The sequence below is a fragment of the Procambarus clarkii genome, chromosome 92 (assembly GCF_040958095.1).
Source record: "Procambarus clarkii isolate CNS0578487 chromosome 92, FALCON_Pclarkii_2.0, whole genome shotgun sequence".
NCBI classification, from domain to species: Eukaryota; Metazoa; Arthropoda; class Malacostraca; order Decapoda; family Cambaridae; genus Procambarus; species Procambarus clarkii.
Genome location: NC_091241.1, coordinates 14,839,509 through 14,855,535, shown reverse-complemented (window position 1 = coordinate 14,855,535; position 16,027 = coordinate 14,839,509). Strand labels below are relative to the sequence as shown.

The 16,027-nt window shown below is 40.5% G+C and overlaps 1 protein-coding gene across 5 annotated transcripts in view; it reads left to right on the top strand.

The window, feature by feature from the left end:
* LOC123775003 (uncharacterized) overlaps window positions 1-15,230 on the top strand; it is a 28,098-nt gene extending 12,868 nt beyond the window's left edge. For 4 of the 5 annotated variants that reach the window (XM_069318976.1, XM_069318972.1, XM_069318973.1 and 1 more), the window contains 4 exons: window positions 5,396-5,571; window positions 7,114-7,279; window positions 8,156-8,754; window positions 11,488-15,230. In XM_069318976.1, coding sequence (XP_069175077.1) covers window positions 5,396-5,571; window positions 7,114-7,279; window positions 8,156-8,754; window positions 11,488-13,086 — 2,540 coding nt within the window. In that variant the 3' untranslated portion in view covers window positions 13,087-15,230. The remainder of the gene's footprint in view (window positions 1-5,395; window positions 5,572-7,113; window positions 7,280-8,155; window positions 8,755-11,487) is intronic. The other variant, XM_045769728.2, reaches the window with a different exon arrangement.
* Window positions 15,231-16,027: the final 797 nt, after the last annotated feature.

The window sequence follows — 16,027 nt, the reverse complement described above, 5'->3', positions numbered from 1 at the left end:
ATTTTATAAATGGAAAGATAGATGTGTTAGGCGTGTGTGATTCTTGTTTTAATGGAAAAAGTATATGGAGAAAAATCAGTGGTGGGAAGGTTAGGAGTGGTCATGTGTTTGGTCAAGATTTGATTCAAATGTTATGAGTAAAACAGGAGAGGAGAACTTTTATGAGTAAAAGTTCTCATATAAACTTTGTTTATATGAGAAATATGATGAAATTTGTGAGGGGGCATGAATGTGTTAATCCAGAAATGTTGATAAGTGTAAGATAAGTAGAGAAGAGATATTTGTAAGTGAATATTCTCCAGTGTGTAAGGAAAATGTTAAAGTAAAGAATGAGAAGCAGGTGTTTTTTTTTTGGGGGGGGGGGGGGGGGACTACCTGAATGATTGTGTTGAGGTCTGTAAAAATTGATAGGAAAGTTGTGTTGGAGAATATGAATACTAGGGTGGGCAATGAATGTGGGGGAGTTGGCATATTTTCTCTAAAATACACCCTTTAAGCATAGATACATATACAGCTATACACAGAGGCAATGAGAAGGGGACAAAATGGAGGGAAAAAACTGAATATGTTATACATGTGTAAACAGAAGACATAAATACAGTATACTGAAATGCAAAAGATGTAAGGTAGTGAGAGAAATGTTTATGAAATCATATCATTATGTACTGCTGTGCAAAATTTGGGGAAGTGGGAGGTTGACTCTCTGACCAGAGAAAGAGTGATACAAAGTATCAAATGTATGGAACTTAGAGACAGTAAAAGATAGTTCAAAACTTTAAGAAAGGAGGGCTCGAGGAGTAGAACAACTCCCGAAACCCTCTCCAGGTAGCCAAAATATTAGATTTTGTAAGAGAAAATGACTTGAGAATACAAAATGGTATACATTAGTGATATAACAGTGAAAGCTGTAGAAGATGTGTGTGGTTATAAGTTGGTGATAAAGGAAGATAAGAGAGGTGCTGCTGTATAGTTCATTATAAATATCAGAGACTATATAAAAAAAATAAAAGATGGAAAATATTGCTGTTGATTGATGTGTACAAGGATGGGAGATAGAAGAAATGTACAATATGATCATTGTGAAAGATTATATAGACATGGTTAGGGATGACAAACTTATGTGGTGACTTTGTAAGAACTAATATATAATTGTATATCAAAGTTGAAAATAGTCACGGTAGTGGAGAGGAAGAGGTAAGTAGAGTGAAGGATGTGGGGGACTGCGTTGACGGACGTGCAGGATGCTATCAATAGGTGGAGTGAACATTTTGTCTTATGGCTATAAATGGTTGAAAAAGGTGATAATATTTTATAAAGTAATTTGTATGATAATTTCTAATATTTAAGTTTGTTTTAAATTTTATATGCACTGCAGTAGTATAGTTTAGATTAGGTTGACACAACCTAGATGTGTGTCAACACGCTGGCACGATGGTGGTGCATACAAACAATCCTCATAAATAAAAATATATGATTGTTATAGCAAATAAATTGTACTGAGCACAAACATGTTCAGACAATTGAGAATGTCACTGCGGAGAGGTTCGTTCGAGCGAGGTCCCATTGAATATTTGTATGTATAGATCAGCTGCAGAAATAAAGGCAAGAGCGTGTGGAGTGGGAGTGGAAGTAGACTTGAGATAGGCATAAATTGTTGTTACTGATATAGTATCTGTAAGAAGATAATGCGTAAGTGAGGAGGAATTGCCAAAAAAATTGTTTGCAAGAGAATTAAAATTGAAGGTTATTGTTTTAAAAAGTAAAATTCTGGCATTTAAGAGAAGGGAATGGGATGTTGTGGATTCTGTAGATCCTTGTCGAGTAGTTAGATTGTATGATTTGAACTGTGTGTTTTCTACCTCTTCCACATGATCTCAATTATTTTGCTCGTTAAATGATTCTCTGGTACAGTATTCTATTAATGTGTCGAATCCACCTTAGTGTATTATGCGTCTCCCACTTCATGTTTCATTCTCTCCTATTTTTACTCATACCTGATACTTCCATACCATATACTTCCTCATTGCTATACCCTTCCTGCATACTTACAGCAATTGCTTCAAGTTTTACTTCAATATGTCAAGACTTGGATGAGTATACTGTACTTGCATACTTAGTTTCATGTGATTACACCAGTCACCTCTCCTACCACTCTTCCCACACCCATTACTCTCTTATTTCACCTTCCATACTCCCAGTTTTATCAAACACTCCCCAAAAATATTTAAAACTTACTATCTCTTCTAAAATCTCATAACAGTGCCATACTACTCTCTAAGGACATGCAAAATCTATGACATCTTATCCCTTCTCAAAAACACCATAGTCTAACCTTCAGAGTAAGACTCGCATGGTAGCTCTCCTATGCCTCAGTATGAGGCCTTCATGTTGGGTTCTGAGTGACCTTATGTCCCAGAAGGACAAGCACCTTTCAAATTGTCTTCTTCCCTTACCAAAAGGGGCAGGGTACCAAGTGAAGAAGATACTTCAATCCATCCACAGGTAACTACTTGATATAAAAATAAAAACTCAAAATCTTAAACTCTATCTAAATGATCCTTGACAACTAAAACAAATTTAAAATAGCATTTTGAAACCTAGTTACAGACTGCCGCTAAATGACAGCACTACTGTGTGAGGAGAGTGCAAACTGTCACTTCACTGTTTCACAACTTCTTTGGTAAACTGTATTCTGCAATGCCAGAATACTCAGATAAGTTTAAAATGTTGTTTCTTGAGACTTAATCTCACATAGGTGGTACCTGCTCGTCTCTCGGTTGGAGCTTTGTGACCAGCGCTCACCAGGCTGGCAAGGGGCGTTGGGTACCATCCTTCCTTTGAGCTCACAGCACGGTGTGGGAGTTTGCGGCTGTGTGGCAGGCGCTGCGACAGATCTGGCTCCATTTGGACTGCTTCCCCATGGTTCAGTTTCTCTTTGGTTCGTGGCCTTGGGGCTGGTCACTTCAGGTAGCTCTCAGCGGCATTCACATTCAGGTTGTGTCCATCAGTCCTGGCAGACAGCCTGTTGCGCTTCATTCCTCTTTCTACGGAGTGGATGGTCGACACTGCTTCCTTTCTTTGGCTTTGTCAGATGTACGGGTGTCTGGTGGTGGATCTCTTTCCAGTCAGCGTAGTCTCGGCATCTCCCATTGTACGTGGTGTCGTTCCCTGACTGCAAGGCCCTTGCGTAAACGTTTTTCGGGTGGACTGGTTGAGGGTGGGGGGTTCCTGTACCTCTTCCCTTTGGTCCAGCTGTTGGTCCTGGGTTCTGGTTCGGCTGAATTCTTATTGGGAGTGAGTAGTTCTCCTGGTTCCATGGCCGGCCCAACCTTGGTTTTAGGCGCTGCTTGCTTGGTGTCCGAACTCTGGACGTTTTTCCATGGCTCCACTTCCTTCAAGCAGGTAGGGCCAGTGAGGTTCCTTGCTGGTTTGCCTTACTGCTCTGCACTATGCATCTGGTCTTTCTGATGCATGTGTATCGCCATTTGTATGGTGATCTGGTGGCTTCTTTGATGGTGTCCCACCTGCGGTCTTCTCAGCAACAGTATGAAGTTTCTTGGAGGTCTGTCATTTTCTTTATCTTCGTCGGTTTTCGTTGATTTCGGACCAGGTTTTGTCGTTTCTCTCGCTTGGCTTTTTCTGGATTGGCATCTCTTGCCTATTACTGTCGCTTTGTATTGCGCAACGTTGGAGGAGCTGCTGCTGCTTGCGTTCAGGGTGGATGTTACTTCCGTTCAATTCCACTAGCTTTCTTGTGCTTTTTTTCACCTCCAGCCTGCTCATGCACCACCTGAGCCTTCTTGGTATTTGGACAGAGTTCTTTCTTTTTATTCTTCTTGCTTTGTTGTGGCCCCTTTGATTCAGGATTGCTTTTGGAGAGCCTTGTTTTTGTTGGCCTCTGGGGGTCGGGTTGGGGAGCTTCATGCTCTCTTCCGACGCTGGGAGTTCTGTTCATTTTGTCCAGGTGGACGTTTTGTTTGTTTGAGGCCTCCTTCTTTTCTGGTGAAGAATGAGATGGCTGGCTTCTGTAGGAGTCCATTGGTTGTGCATGCTTGGTTGGTGAGGCTGGGGGTGTGTCACGAGTTGTCTGGTAGTGGATTTCCGCCGCTACTAACGGGCCTCTTGTTCCATGACGGTGGATGCTCTTTGGGTGGATCTGGTTTCCTTGGATTTTTGTTTCAGGGCTCGTGTGTCTTAGGTTGTCCGCAGTGTCATCAAGTCTAGCCAGCCTGTGGTCTACCCTCGTGCCCATGATGTTTAGAAGTATGCTGCTCTTGCGGCGGTTTTTGGTAAAATGTCTTGGGTCAACATTTGGGGACGGGGGTTTTGGAGGTTGAACAGGGTCCTGGTCGTCAGGTATCTAGTGAATATTTTGGTTCCTACCCGCCCGTGTGTGGCTTTGGTGCACCTGTCGTGGCCGTCTGTCTCTTCGTCTCGAGACCTGCTGTGCTGCCATCTAACGGGTAAGTCCCTCCTTTTACTTATCTTTGGGTAGTTAGCTTCAGGGGAGTCGACAGGGCTCCACATAGAAAACCACCGTTGAATGTTATGAAACGCCATTTTTTGGGATGAACCCTGGAGGCTCCCTGACACCCTCTCTCTTTCCCTCTGGTTGGCGGTTTTTCATTGTTCTAGAACTGAAGTGGTGGGCTGCCAGCTCCAGTGAGCCATCTCCCCTCCCTCCCTTGGGTCGGGGGGAAGGGGGGAGGGGTTGCAATGCTGATGAGTGGAAGTGCTGGTCACATGAAGGGTTACTTGTTTGGTTTCTTTGTAGGAGAGTTATTTTGATTGATTTGGATGTAGATTGCACAGGTTAACCAGACAGTGGTCTGTGTTGTTTCACCTACCTTTCTGGGTCCTTCCCTGGGCGATGACAATTATGACATACTTTAAATGTAAGGTGCTCATAGGCCATTGCTCCCTGCGTCTCTCTGAGGGGACCACGTTCTGGCTCAGGGTTCCCGGTAGGACTAAGAACTGTGACTGATGACCCCAAACTAATATAGCACATATCAGTTCACATAACTTCAGGGAGCCTCCAGGGCTCACCCAGAAAATGGGGTTTCATTACTTTCAATGCTGGTTTTTCCTTTGTACTTTTTAACCTTTCGCAAAGATTTATGATAAGTCCAGTTGTGTGCTTTTTCAATTCTATCTCCCCTTTGCTAGAAGGTTTTCAGTGAGGATTCTCACTGTAAAAACTGGATCAATATTGCCCCTCCTCTCCCTTATCTTGTATTCTGTTTCTGTCTTTGCTCTCTCAACTTGCACACTTGTACAGAATAATATCTTGAAATATTTTATGCAATTGCATTTTTAATTTGTAACTGAAAATGTGCCTATTTATTTGTGAAATGTAACTTATGCTACATATTAAAATTTGTGTGGTCAACAGAGCGTGGAACAAGTCGTGAACGCATGGAGGAGTTTGAGGAAGCTGTGATTGCTCTTGAGTGTTACATGGCCTCAGTGCAGAAGGAGGTTGAAGAAAGGACACAGCTTGTCACGTTGTTGGAACAAGCAGAAATTTTCTATGAAACACAGCGTGGTGAAGCTAAAATGGTAGCCAATGTAAGTAAAAGTTTTCTGCTGTTGATGGTCAAAGACTAGAAGTAAAATCGGAGAGCTCAGATTGGCATTGTCGTTATTAATGAGCAACTCAAATTAGTAAATGTACTCCCGCCATGTCCAAAAGATGTCCATCCATCCAGTTCCCCCCACCATCCATCCATCCAGTTCCCCCCACCATCCATCCAGTCCCCTCACTGTACATCTAGTTACTCCACCATCCATCTTGTTGTCCTCCCAAATACAATATTCAAACAGTATCGTTACTAGGTGGGAGACATCGGTAAACTGAAGTGTGCCTCACCCGTGCCACCAGGAACCATGTGCTCGGTCGACCCATATGTGTACTGTATCATCAGACTCACCAAGCAAGGCAAAGCTTGTAAACAAGTTGAATTTTTTTAAAAGATTGAGCTCATAAACCGAAAAATTTGTTAAGAGGGGCATTTGTAAACCAAGATTCCACTGTACATGGAAGATACTTGAAGGCCAGGTACCAAATTTGCACAGTAGAATAACAACCTACTGGAGCAAAAGATACAGAAGGAAATGCAGAATAGAACCAGTGAAGATTAGAGGTGCCATAGGCACAATCAGAGAACACTGTCTGAACATCAGAGGTCCACAGCTGTTCAACACCCTCCCAGCAAGTATTAGAAATATTGCTGTAAGAAAGATGGATGTACAGGTATTCAAGAGGCAATTAGATAAGTTCTTGCAAGAAGTGCCGGACCAACCAGGCTGTAGTGGATATGTGGGCCTGCGGGCAGCTTCAAGCAACAGCCTGTTGGACCAAATTATCACAAGTCAAGCCTGGCCTCAGGCCGGGCTCGGGAGTAGAAGAATTCCCAGAACCCTCTCCAGGTATGCTCCAGGCAATTGCCGTCCCTTTATGATATACTGTAGTTAAATACAGGTCTTTTGTCTCCTACCCATTTTCGTTACTTTGCACTTATTTGGATTGAATTCCAGCAGCCATTTACCTACCCAATTCCTGCAGTTGTTAAGGTCTCCTTGCAGCACCCAACAGTCCTCTTTAGTTCTTACTCTCCTCATTAACTTTACGTCATCTGCAAATATTGACATGTACAAGCTCGCGCCCTCTAGTGTTTGTAGTAGTCAGAAGTAGTGATGTAGTGGGCCATTTAGGAATAGCCAGAGTTTAGGTTGGTGGTCCTTGTTATACCATCTAGTGCTTGGAAAGATTTTGAATTTTATGTAAATGCTCTTTCTGGCTTTGTTTTATGCTGGATTGAATGATCTCCAAAGTTTCCCTAACACCAGTACGACCCAACGGGAACAATATAAAAAGTTGCCCATCTTATCGGTGTAGAATATATCAATCAGCACTGATTGAATGTGATCCTAACCAGAAGTCAATTAGGACTGTGCCTTTTGGAACAACTTTCCAAGAGTATACTTCTTGGAAAAATGCTTTCGTATGCATATACTCATAAACCTGTACTTTGTTTTTATAATTTGTTTTAATATTTCTTTAGAGTGACACTTGTATTATGTTTTTAAAATATAAATGTGTATTTACAGGCATACAAAAACTTTGGAAATAGAGTGAAGACTTTAAAGACTAAGTTAACAGAAAAAATGAAGACTCTTCCAGAGCCCAGCCCAGTTCCCTCTCCAACAATTGATGCTCCATCTCCAGAGAACAGTGATGATGAGGATCTGTCCCTGCCAGAATCAAGCACCTCAGGTGGGGAACAGTTTTGTGTAGGAGTTATAACTTATCTGGAGTAATAAGTTAGACTATGGTAGCCTAACATAGATGATTACAAATGTAGCATGTCAAGGCAGTTATCACACTCATAAATACCATAAAGCTGATAAGTAATACTTCTTATAAAAAATTGGACAAAAAATGCCTAGATATGTTATATGTCTGTAATGATGTAGGTTTCAACAAAATTTTAAATGAGTAATGTCTAGATAACAGATTTGTGAGGAAAAGAAAGGTGCTATATTACAAAAGAATGTGGAGTAGGGTTGTTGCCACAACAGGGTCAGAGTAGCCAGCTACAGTTGACAATTTACAAGAGCAAGAAGGTAGTCAACTTGCTCATGAAAAACTCTTCCCAACACAAACCAAAAGGCCTGTAGAAAGACAAGTGTCATCTATGTCTTTACATTCTCACTTAGGGACTGTCAGCTGCAATGATCTTAATCTATTGGAAAGACACCATCTTCCTTCAAGATGTTTGATAATGCACAAACAACAAGGCCCCATTAGAATATCACAATTATATATACACAACCAAACCATCACCAGAGATAACCTGATCAACAATATTTAAATAATATACAGATACAACAGCAATAGAGGATAGATATAGGCAAAAGCACTTTATACCAAACATGCTTATTTAAATATCAACAGCCAGCTTACACTTAGGTACATCCTACCATCCTCAAGACCAAAAGGCTTGAAATACAAGTTCCCGACCACTCCGTGATAAAATGAAATAAAATATATCTGGTGGCATGACCTCTCGGTTGTCGTTGATTTATTATATAGGTAATCTTTTCTGTGTTGTTTAACTACCCTAAGCTTAGAATTTTTTTTCTTCTCCAGGTTTGGATTCATTTTTCAATTCATCCAAGTTTGCTGAACTTGCCAAAGAAGCTCTTGTGGGTGTGAGTGGGGGTCTGGAGAGTCGCTTAGCTGCTCTCAGAAAAGGAGAACTGTCTCCTCAAAAATCTCCAAAAACTTCCTCTTCCCGTGAGATTAAAGATGCCTATTCACCGAAACATGATACTTCGACCAAAGATGATATTGAAGTCTGGGAGATCGTAGATTCCCGAGATGGGTATGAAGCACGCGAGACCTGGGAGTCACAGGATAATGGAGAAGATAGAGACATGCGGGACTCAAGAAGTGCTAGAGATGCTGATGAGAGAAGGGAACCACAAGAGATAAGAGATGTTCGAGATTCCTGGGAACGAGAAGTTGGAGACCGAAGGGATTATTCATCAGTGAGGGAACATAGAAATTCAAGAAGCTCTAGGGATTCCAGAGACTCTCGTGATGGCATCTCAGAATCTCGGGAGATATACAGGAGCAGTAGCAGGGACCGGGCACCATCTGATCGTGATTATGCCCATAAGTCTAGAGATCGGGAGTATTCTCATACTCCTACTAGCTCTTATGACTCTCCAATTCAACCTCCAAAGGTATTCGTATATTAATATATTTTGCTATAATGTTTAAGTTCTTTCTTCTATGGAGAGAGAAGGGAAGTCTGTATGGAATAAAGGTAATGGAGAAGTACTAGAAGCTGTTGATAGGTGAAAATACCCGAGATGTGTGATTGACAAGGGATATGTTAAATTGAAAGTGAGATTAGTTAGGTAAGGAAAGTGGTGGTGCAGTGAAAGCTGTAGTGAGAGAGATGATAAGGATGCAGCTAGATGACTGCAGGAAGGAGTGACTGTTTCATCTGTAGTGGAGTGTAATGTTGACATAATATAAGCACTACAAAACTTATAATGATAAAGTAGCACTGATAAGGATTATCAATGGCATAAGGAGAATGGATAGATGTCACAAGAATGATAACTGCATTTTGAGGATCAAGTAACTTCTTTTTGTAAGAGATTTGCATAATATTTCATCTGGAAATAGAGCATTTCTGAGCTATCGCATTCCATTGTTCTTTAAGGTAAGAATTTGCTGTGTCATAGAAAAGATTCATGAGCAGTCAGGGCAGGACAGGGTCATATAAGGTGCTAGGGAGGAACATGAGGGAAGCTCAGTCTGACCAAAAATATCTGTACTGTTATAAAATTCAGATCCCAACTGGATCCTTCTTGATATTACAAGTGACTGGCAAGTGAAGCATCAAACCACCTCATCACCTGCCTGGCCAATCGGCTCCATTGATAGATAGCCGCACCATTGTTACTCAGGATCGCCAAACCTACATCACGTCACGTTTTTCATGTCTTTGAGCAGTCTACTAAATTATACGACTTGTTTTCAACCTGTTGAAACATTGTTTCTTCGTCTAGCAGCCTATGATATCTATGTATATGTTTGCCTTGTGTGTATTTGCTAAAGGAGTCCCTGTGTCTTCCTTGATTCCGTAGCCTCTGCTTTTTTGGTCAGTGCCGGTGGTGTACAGCTGTGGTTACACAGTTTATACCACTTCATGCACAGTACTCTAGGCACTGTTCTTGAAACATAGGTAACGGGTTATCTTGAGATGATTTCGTGGTTTAGCGTCCCCGCGGCCTGCTCCTCGACCAGGCCTCCTCTTTGTTACACACCCCCAGGAAGCAACCCGTAGCAGCTGTCTAACTTCCAGGTACCTATTTACTGCTAGGTAACAGGGACATCAGGGTGAAAGAAACATTTTGCCCATTTGTCTCCGCCTCCACCGGGATCAAACCCGGAACCTCAGAACTACAAATCCGAAGCACTGCCCACTCGGCTATCAGGCGCCCTAATGTCCTGACAAAGACATTGCCATCCTAGGTAGCAAATGCACATGATAGGACAATTAATATACAAACCCAGGGTTGAAACAGCCAAATTTGTAGCAGCTGCAGCCATAGTACTTGAGGACAAACCCCAGGCCACACTCCTGTTGGCCATCCCTTCTTGTTTCCTGCTGGCCACATTATTTGAAGGTTCACTGCTCATTCCCATGTGGGAGGCTGCTAATGAAAAGCTGCCAAGCTCAGGGCATTTTTGTTTTACATTTTGGTACTGACCGTCTTAGTTCCTGGTTTTGCAGACTCTTGAGCAAGCTCCTCTTTATGTTCAGGCTGCAGAATGGTCAGGCCATGACTAAGGGATTGTCCTAGAGTTGCTACAGCTTCTGGTGGCTTTGCTTTATTTACTTTAACTTGAGGTTCATTGGCTAAGTATCTTATATATGTGTTAGCAGGGATGGAAATGGAGGCTGGTTTGCTCTCTCTCTCTGTTGTCCCTTATGAGTGTGTAGAAACCATTTCTTCATTGTTAGGGGCCTTTGGCTGCTTCTCCAAGCTTGGACTTGCAGTTCCTGAGGTTCCCTCTTTCTCCTCCCAAGCTGAAGATGTTTTATTTTTATTTTCAGATTTCATTATTATTTTCCACTTTAGAAATTTCCAGTGTGCATTTTAAATTTTATGCATCAGGGGGCCAGACTCACGAAGCAGTTACGCAAGTACTTATGAATGTGTACATCTTTCCTTAATCTTTGACGGCTTTGGTTATATTTATTAATGGTTACATTTATTAAGTTTACAAGCATGAAAACTTTCCAATCAACTGTTGTTATTGTTACAAACAGCCTCCTGGTGCTTCGGAGCTCATTAACTGTTTAATAATTGTAAACAAAGCCACCAAAGATTGAGAAAAGATCTACGGGTTCGTAAGTGCTTCCTAAACTGCTTTCTGAATCTGGCCCCAGAGCTTTAGGTAAAATCCCTTTAAATGTGTTGTAATTTTCATCTGTGGTGTAATCTATGTCAGGTCACCTGTTGGAGTCAAATCATCTTGTGATGTTCTTGGTCTCAACCGTTCTCTCCTGTGGGACAATTTCATATTTGTCAGTAAGAATTAAACATAATTTGGGTTTGTGAAGTCCTGGGTAGGCATTGATGCTGCTTGTCAGTTGGTGAGAGACAATTTGCCAGTTTGAAGCGTCACTTGGTTGATACTATGTGAAGATTTGGAAAGAGTTTGAGTCTTTATGAAGGTACAGTACCTCTGATGAATATTCTGGACTGGATTACGTTTTCTTTATTTCTTCCTTAGCATTTTATTTGTCGTCCTGCCTACCTGTTCAAGAATCTTTTTTATGATGGTAAATTCTTACCTCAGGGAACATCCAAATTCTGGTTGAGAAAGAAGTGTTGCATCTTGTGTCAAAGCCTGATTTTCACCATACAGTATATTAACAGTATGATTATTTTCAGGATTTGAAGCCCATGAGTGCTGCTGAACTTCTTGATACGTTTGGCAAGGCTTACCTTAGCAAGTCCAGTGGAGGAAGTGGGAGTACCAGCAGTAGTGTTACATCACCAGTAGCTCCTGCTTATGAGACTTCTAAGCCTCCCACCACACCCACTCCCAATCCTTCAATTCCAGATCTCTCTCGACCACCTCCTAGTCTTTCCATACCCTTACCCCCAAGTAATCCACCTACTACTGAATCACCTTCTCCCTATACCCCAATGCCTGTCAGTGCTCCTGCATCATATACCCCAAAACCACTTTACCCTCAGTCTTACCCACTTTCATCTGAGGCATCTTCTAAGCCAGTATACCCACCTACTCCTGTTGAACCACCTCCGCCATATCCACCTTATGAAAATCCAACTCCATGGGCTCCTCCGCCACCACCACCCCCACCACCTCCAGAAATAGTAAATGATGGAGTTGGGGGACCAGCATCAGAGTATGATATTTTATCAAGGAGTTTCAGCCAAAGTTGGTCTGATTATGAACAGTATAGTAACCCAGGGGATGTAAACGATGAAGAGTCAGATGACCGAAATTGGGGTGAACCTCCAGGCAATGAAGAGTTAGAAGCACTAACATCAGATACACCATCATCCCCTCCAGCTTTTGAGAAAGGATTTTCTGGGGTTTTGCTTCCCCCTCCTCTGCCCCCAGCTTTTTGTGGACCAGCTCGAAGCAATTTACGTGAATTAGTATCAGAAGGAGAGGATAGTGATCACAGAACAAATCTAGTGAGTATCAAGCCAAAAGGAACAGATAGTGATTATCGTTGTTATGATTACAGCTTTCTCTCTGACCATTCAACACAGTCAAAGGAAACGCAACCACTTTCTATTCAATCCTTGTTTGCAAGCGGTGATGATTTAGACTTAAGAGTGAAAAAATCCGGAGTAAAACAGATTAACATAGACTCAGGGTCAGACATGGATATCAGTGCTTCAGATACTGAGGATGACATGGATATTAGTGATGAATCTGGGAAAGAAGGAAATAGTAATAAAAAAGGAAGTGAAACAAAACATTTAAAGAAAAATCAGACAAAAGATAGTAAAATGGATTCTCATAAAAAGATAAATGGTAATCAGAAATCTAAAACTGAAAGTCCCATCATATCCACTGTTGCTAAAATCACCAAGAGAGTTCCAGCTACTACTACAGCTTCTGCGACTAAGACAACTACTACTACTGCTGCTGCTGTTACTACTTACTACTACTACTGCTGTTTCTGCTGTTACTACTGCTGCAACTTCTGCTTCTACTGCTACTGCTATTACTACTACTACTACTGCTACCACCACTACTGCTGCTGCTACTTCTACTACTACTGCTGCATCTATTACTGCTTCTTCAACTACTACTACTACTACTGCTGCTGCTGCTGCTGCTTCTACTACTACTACTACTGCTTCTACTACTACTACTGCTACTACTACTACTGCTTCTACTACTGCTTCTACTACTACTGCTTCTACTACTACTACTACTATTGCTCCTGTCACTTCTACAAATTCAGCCATTACTGTAAAAGAAGTAAAGAAAGCTTCTGGCACTAAAGCTAGTGAGACTAAACTCAATATTAATACAGAAGTTATTGATGTAAGTGCTATCCTCTCTGTTATTGGGAACACTGGAGCTCTAAAGTCTGTGGTAAGTAAAGCAGAAAAGAGAAAATCTGTGGATGAAGAAATTGAGGGCTACTCTCCCAAGCCGCTGAGGGTTCGTAAGGAGTCTGGAAATGACTCGACAGGAGATTCTAGTGACAAGGAATCCAAGGTAAGGGGCTGGTATAAGGATTTCAAGAAATTAGATGAAGAAAAGATTATAGTGGAAGAATATATTCCAACAGTTGTTGCTAAAACTGGAGGAAGAGAACATACAGGAAGAGATTATAACAACAGTCGCACTTTTAGTGAAAATAATGTGATAGACGTAATGAAAAGCTTAGATGAAGAGTTTAATCAACAACGAGGCAAGGGCAATCACCAGGGTTACAATAACCGAGGTGGAGGATACAGAGGAAGTGGATACAGTCCTCAGCAGGGTAGTGGGGGATATTATGGCAGCCATCAAAACTTTAGGGGTAGGGGTCGTGGAGGTCCCAATTTTCACTCACCGCAGGGTCGGGGCAGAGGAGGATTTGGACCTCATCAGGGTGGCCGTTATGGTGACTTTCAACATGGAACACCTCCATATAATCCATCAGGAAGAGGTTTCCGTGGGCACGAATCATATGGTGGAGGACGAGGGGGCAGGAGAGGTGGCAGGGGGGGAAGAGGTTGGTGGTAAACATTGATAAAATGTTTTATCTTATTAAATAGTAATTCAGATTTTTATGGAAAAATTTTTTGCCTACTGTTTTCAGTATCAATAGTATGACCCAAATGATGAGGTTGTAAACATATGTAAAATTGTGCTAATGTTAGATGGTACAAATATTCCTACTAATGTGAAGTCAATGTTCCATTAAGGAAAATCTTCGCCACCTTCTTAATGCTTCCATGTTTTTATGAAGGGTGGAGATAATATGTTATGCAGCATATTTCATGAAAGGTAATCTATTTTTTGATAAAGAGCAAGTATGAAGATCTGTATTTGGGTTTATCAAGGATCATAGTACAGTACGTTGTGTCTGTACTTAATATGTCGGCTATTTTTGTTTTCCAGAACACAAGTGTTTATGGTGACCTGAGGCGGAAGTCATGTGTTCTCTATAATGATACTGGATTGAAGCTGCAAAAGAAGCTTAATTTTGTGCAGAACTTGACAGCTTATTGAAGAAAATGTCATCACTAATGGAATTTGTTTTATATAACTACATTTCATTTTATGCAAGCTTTATTTAGATTTTCTCTGCATGTCTGAACATGTTGGTACACTTTTACATAGAATAACATGTACCAGACTATTACCAGTTTTCAGTGATATGTCATTAGCTTAAATTGTTTTGGTTTGGTCATTGCCAGAGCTGTGTTAATAATCTCAAAATTTAATATATGCTATTATACACTTGCTACCACATCTACCCCTTAGCTATAAGTGCAAATTAGTAACTGCAACTAGTTCATTGTAGTTTACTTTGGAAATGATTATTGATGATCTATCTGCAGTCTGACAAGATAAAAGTTAGTTGCTCAGACAAAGCAGAATGCAGCACTTCTGTTAAGCTAAGTGATTGAAAAAAGATCAGTGTATTCTTATTGTTTGAAGTTCTCCGTGACTTGAAAAAAGATCAGTGTATTCTTATTGTTTGAAGTTCTCCGTGACTTAATTGTTAACCAAAATGAATTATGAATTCAGACTAAATATCTATTTATTCAGTGTGCTTGAACAGAGTATCTACTGTTTGCAATTTTTTGTACCGAGTTTCTGTCATTCAGATTCTTAATAGGATATTACAAATGTGTCTGTAGCTAAGGGGGGATTAAAACATTATTTTATCTTGATCATAAGCCAGAGCATTAAGTTTGAAGTTGATAGAAAGGTAGTTATTTGATATTGTATATTTACATTTTGTAATAATAAGATGTTGATGTAATTGCACTCAAGTTTTCATTAGACAATAGCTCATAAGAAAGAGCCTGTGTAGTTGAAGACTGCTCTAGTGGCATATGGTGTAAAGACACCTCATGATACCATTAATGTAAAGATGTATACAAGAATGAAATTCTGTATTATATGAAAATTCTGATGTAATCAACTCTGGCATTTTATTTTTTAATTCATGTTGCATTATTTACACACAAATGCCTCACATGCACAATGTACATAATAAGTAAATACAGTACTGTGGTGAAATAGAAGAATTAAACAAAATGTGAAAACAAAGGCTTAAGTTGAGCAATACCCCCGAAGTAGTAATATCAGTGTTGAAGACAAAGTGTTGCTTGTTGACATTACTGGGCCTGCTGGCTAATAAAGCTGTTGGGTGGTAACACTGTCTCGTCCCTTGTGTCAAATGTTCACCTCTTGATTTAAATGCTTAGTCATTTAGGGAATGTGACGAATTTTTTTTTTTTCTTTTTTTTTCTTTGCTATGCTGTAATTATGTACAGTATATACTTGCATTATGTATATGTGCAAAACTTATGATAGGATGTATACTCATTTATTATCCGTATTAGAACTGCAGTGTGGTTGATGGTTATGAGTTCAACATTAGATTATTAGAATTCAGAGTGGATCTTATTAATTTTCAATAATGTCATAAAGTGGTGTCTCATTTCTGTTACCTGAAAGTTAGTATATATAATTCCTGGGAAAGCTGGTCCATTCAGGCAAATTAATATTACACATTGCTCAAGGCATGAGTGAGGCAGTGAGAAAAAAGCATGTGAAGAATAAGTATCAGGTGTGTGACATGATGAGTGGTATGTAGGCAGTTGTAAGTGTTACTATTGTCATAGTTGATAGCATAATATGGACTAAACAAAATATAAATTGTAAAAAGATAATCATTAAATTGGTGAGAGTATGCTGGCCATTGAGCTTGTGGTT